Source organism: Hemiscyllium ocellatum (assembly GCF_020745735.1).
Source record: "Hemiscyllium ocellatum isolate sHemOce1 chromosome 27 unlocalized genomic scaffold, sHemOce1.pat.X.cur. SUPER_27_unloc_1, whole genome shotgun sequence".
Lineage (NCBI taxonomy): Eukaryota > Metazoa > Chordata > Chondrichthyes > Orectolobiformes > Hemiscylliidae > Hemiscyllium > Hemiscyllium ocellatum.
The window spans coordinates 1,075,601-1,080,217 of NW_026867476.1; the positions used below are offsets into that span (position 1 = coordinate 1,075,601).

Consider the following 4,617-nt stretch of genomic DNA (forward strand, 5'->3'; position numbering starts at 1 on the left):
TTTCAGGCCCGGGGCTTCCCCATCCCGAGCGTCTACCCACAGCGCGGGGGATGTGCGATGGTCTCTAACCCCAACTCCTTTGCCTCCCGTTGTCTCTCCCTCAGGTATTAACCACGGCCCCGTCGTTGCCGGGGTGATCGGGGCCCAGAAACCCCAGTACGACATCTGGGGGAACAGTGTCAATGTGGCCAGTCGGATGGACAGCACTGGGGTCCTGGGCAAGATACAGGTACAGTCCCCGCAAGCGACCGTGTCTGCGCCTCCCCGCTCGCTCTCTCCATGGACGCAACCCCTTTCACATTCAGTCCCTTCGTACCGAAACCCTTCCCAAACACTCCCAATGGAGCCAAACCTCTTCCCGTTTGCTCGCTTTGGACGCAAACCCTTCCCGTTCACTCCCAATGCTTCCTGTTCACGCCCCATGGACCCAAACCCTTCCCAATCACTCCCAATGGATCCAAACCCCTTCCCGTTCAAGCCCAGTTGCCACAAACACTTCCTGTTAACTCCCCATGGACCCAAAACCTTCCCATTCGTTCCCCATGGACACAACCCTTTCCCATTCCCTCCTCAATGGATCAAACCCATCCCATTCACTGCCCACAGACGAAAACGCTTACCGTTCACTCGCAGTGGATCCAGACCCTTCCCGTTCAGAAACCAGAGATCGAAACCGTTCCTGTAATTCCCCATGGACTCAGTCACTTCCCATTCCCTCCCATTGGACACAATCCCCATGGACCCCAAACCCCCTTCCCATTCACTCCCATTGGTCACAATCCCCATGGACCCCAAACCCCCTTCCCATTCACTCCCATTGGTCACAATCCCCATGGACCCCAAACCCCCTTCCCATTCACTCCCATTGGACACATTCCCAATGGGCCCCAAACCCCCTTCCCATTTGCTTTCATTGGACCCAATCCAATTTGGGTTTGGTTGGGAAGTGTGGTATGGGGTGGGGGGGTGGGGGTGGCTGTGGTGGGAGATGGGGGTTTGGGGGAGCGTTGGTGGGGGGGGTAGGGCAGCGATGGGGAGGTGGGGGGCATATTTGGGTTCTGGGAAGGGGTGGGCGAGGTAAGGCCTGGGGGGGTGTGGGGGGGGGATTGTGTTGGCCAGTGTTGGGGGAGGGGCATTATCTGATTCTGTCGGGGAGGGGTGGCATGGGCGAGATGGTGTGTTGGCAGGGTAGGGGCGGTGTTTTGGGTGGGGGAGGCAAGGGGGCGCGATTGGCGGTGGACGGAGCGGGTGGTGGAGCGAGCACCTAGTTCCTAGGCGCTAAGCAAATGCAACTGCTTCCTCCCCCCGACTCCGCACGCCCCTGGCGCAAGGGGGGGAAGGGTTTCTTGGCTACCCTGCCTCACTGTCGCCCCCCCCCCATGGTTGCAGGTGACGGAGGAGACGAGCCAAGTGCTGAGTGGTCTGGGGTACGCGTGCCGACCCCGGGGCATGGTCCAGGTCAAGGGCAAAGGTCATCTGGTCACCTACTTCGTCTGCACCGACCTGACCCGCTCCAACTCCCAGGGCAACGTGCTCAACTGAGGAGGGGTGGGGGGGCCGGTGGGGGAGGGGTCGGGCAACGGAGGGGTTTCCCCCCACCAACACCCCCTCCCCCTCCCACGGCCTCCAAGTACCAGCTTCTCTCGACTCCCATCTCGCCACCCCACCCCCTCCCCTCTTCCCCCCCTGTGTCAAAGCAGGAGGGTGGCCAAGGTGGGATCACTGGGATACCTGGGAGTTGGGTGGGTGGGAAGGGATGGAGGGGAATCTGTCCCGTTTCCCTCCCCCCGCCTCCCCCAAATCTCGTGTGGTGTCCGCCCCCCCCCCCTCGCCCAATACACTACCACCTTGGACTCGGATCTGGCCCACTGTTCGGGGGTAGGGGGAGTGGAGTTGGGGAGGTGGGACAATGTAGAGGGAGCTTTCCTCTGTATCTAACCCCGTGCTGTCCCTGTCCCTGGGATGGGGGGGACAGTGTAGAGGAAGCTTTACTCTGTATCTAACCCTGTGCTGTCCCTGTCCCTGAGATGGGGGGACAGTGTAGAGGGAGCTTTACTCTGTATCTAGCCCAGTGCTGTCCCTGTCCCTGAGATGGGGGGACAGTGTAGAGGGAGCTTTACTCTGTATCTAGCCCAGTGCTGTCCCTGTCCCTGGGACGGGGGGACAGTGTAGAGGGAGCTTTACCCTGTATCTAACCCCGTGTTGTCCCTGGGAGTGTTTGATGTGGGTGACAGTGTAGAGGGAGCTTTACTCTGTATCTCTGTGCCGCGAGTGTCGGGCGGGGTGCATCAAGAGACGACGGGATTTTCCGTTCAACCCGGACTCACTGCCGCCCCTCCAAACTCACTCACGGTCTGCCCGGCTCCCTCTACACCGTGTCTGAGAGGATCTGGATCGCCAGTACGTACCATGTGCAATAAAGGAATTCCTGTTCTGTTCGGACCTGACTACTTGCTGCCCGCGGGTGACGCGACTCTGTTGGGCGAGAGTGAGAGAGCCCGGGCGCCGCTCTGAGAGGGGACGGGCACCCTCTCCTCGGAGTCTCTCGCTCCTATTCCGCCCCACCGCCGCGCTCGAGCTGGGGAATGTCAAGGGCCAACAGCAGCGGGAGACGGAATCCAAGTTCCCTGTCGCTCGTACGGGGTCCCACTGGTGTGCGTTTCGCCCACGTCCATCTTCAACACCTTTCCAATTCTGGCTGGCTTTGGTGGGGGGGTGTGTGGGGGGCAAATGCGGTGAAAGTGGGAGCTTTCTGTGCAGGGTGAGTTTCCGCGGCTCACGGTACGTCAGCGGACGCCGGCAGACGCACCCGCGGTCGAGGAAGTGGGGGGAGACTCGGGCGTCGACGGAGAGCACCGCCGAGTGGAAAGGACGCGGAACGGGCCGGACAACACCAGGGGGAGAGAGAGAGAGAAAGAGAGAGAGTCCAGCGGTTCTGTGACTCCCTCCAAAACTCCAAATCGGGGATGGGGCTGGGGGAGGAGGGAGACAGAGCAGCCGGGACGCGGTGGGGTTGACGGCGTTGACCTTACAGAAAGGGGACAGAGCGTCAGAGCACCAGACAAAACCCCTCCTGTCTGTTACTCCCTCCCGGGTATCTGTTATTCTGTATATAAACCACCCTGAACCCCTCGATTAGATTCCAGTCTGTTACTCCCTCCCGGGTATCTGTTATTCTGTATATAAACCACCCTGAACCCCTCGATTAGATTCCAGTCTGTTACTCCCTCCCGGGTATCTGTTATTCTGTATATAAACCACCCTGAACCCCTCGATTAGATTCCAGTCTGTAACTCCCTCCCGGGTATCTGTTATTCTGTATATAAACCACCCCGAACCCCTCGATTAGATTCCAGTCTGTAACTCCCTCCCGGGTATCTGTTATTCTGTATATAAACCACCCCGAACCCCTCGATTAGATTCCAGTCTGTAACTCACTCCCGGGTATCTGTTATTCTGTATACAAACCACCCCAAACCCCTCGATTAGATTCCAGTCTGTAACTCCCTCCAGGGATGTCTGTTATTCTGTATATAAACTATCCTGAACCCCTCGATTAGATTCCAGTCTGTAGCTTCCTCTCGGGGTATCTGTTATTCTGTATATAAACCACCCCAAACCCCTCGATTAGATTCCAGTCTGTAACTCCCTCCCGGGTATCTGTTATTCTGCATATAAACCACCCTGAAGCCCTCGATTAGATTCCAGTCTGTAACTCCCTCCCGGGTATCTGTTATTCTGTATATAAACCACCCCAAACCCCTCGATTAGATTCCAGTCTGTAACTCCCTCCCGGGTATCTGTTATTCTGCATATAAACCACCCTGAAGCCCTCGATTAGATTCCAGTCTGTAACTCCCTCCCGGGTATCTGTTATTCTGCATATAAACCACCCTGAAGCCCTCGATTAGATTCCAGTCTGTAACTCCCTCCCGGGTATCTGTTATTCTGTATATAAACCACCCCGAAGCCCTCGATTAGATTCCAGTCTGTAACTCACTCCCGGGTATCTGTTATTCTGTATATAAACCACCCCGAACCCCTCGATTAGATTCCAGTCTGAAACTCCCTCCCAGGTATCTGTTATTCTGTATATAAACCACCCTGAAGCCCTCGATTAGATTCCAGTCTGTAACTCCCTCCCGGGTATCTGTTATTCTGTATATAAACCACCCCGAACCCCTCGATTAGATTCCAGTCTGTAACTCCCTCCCGGGTATCTGTTATTCTGTATATAAACCACCCCGAACCCCTCGATTAGATTCCAGTCTGTAACTCCCTCCCGGGTACCTGTTATTCTGTATATAAACCACCCCGAACCCCTCGATTAGATTCCAGTCTGTAACTCCCTCCCGGGTATCTGTTATTCTGTATAAAAACCAACCCGAACCCCTCGATTAGATTCCACTCTGTAACTCCCTCCCGGGTATCTGTTATTCTGTATGTTATCCACCGGGAACCCCTCGATTAGATGCCAGTCTGTAACTCACTCCGGGGTATCTGTTATTCTGTATATAAACCATCACGAAGCCCTCGATTAGATTCCAGTCTGTAACTCCCTCCCGGGTATCTGTTATTCTGTATATAAACCACCATGAAGCCCTCGATTAGATTCCA

At 56.1% G+C, this 4,617-nt stretch overlaps 1 protein-coding gene across 1 annotated transcript in view; it reads left to right on the forward strand.

Moving 5' to 3' along the window:
- The window catches only part of LOC132807053 (adenylate cyclase type 4-like), a 38,555-nt gene extending 36,117 nt beyond the window's left edge, over positions 1–2,438 (forward strand). The window contains exons 11-12 of the mRNA XM_060821356.1: positions 105–229; positions 1,390–2,438. Of these exons, the coding sequence (XP_060677339.1) occupies positions 105–229; positions 1,390–1,542 (278 nt within the window). The 3' untranslated portion in view covers positions 1,543–2,438. The remainder of the gene's footprint in view (positions 1–104; positions 230–1,389) is intronic.
- The last annotated feature ends 2,179 nt before the right edge of the window (positions 2,439–4,617 follow it).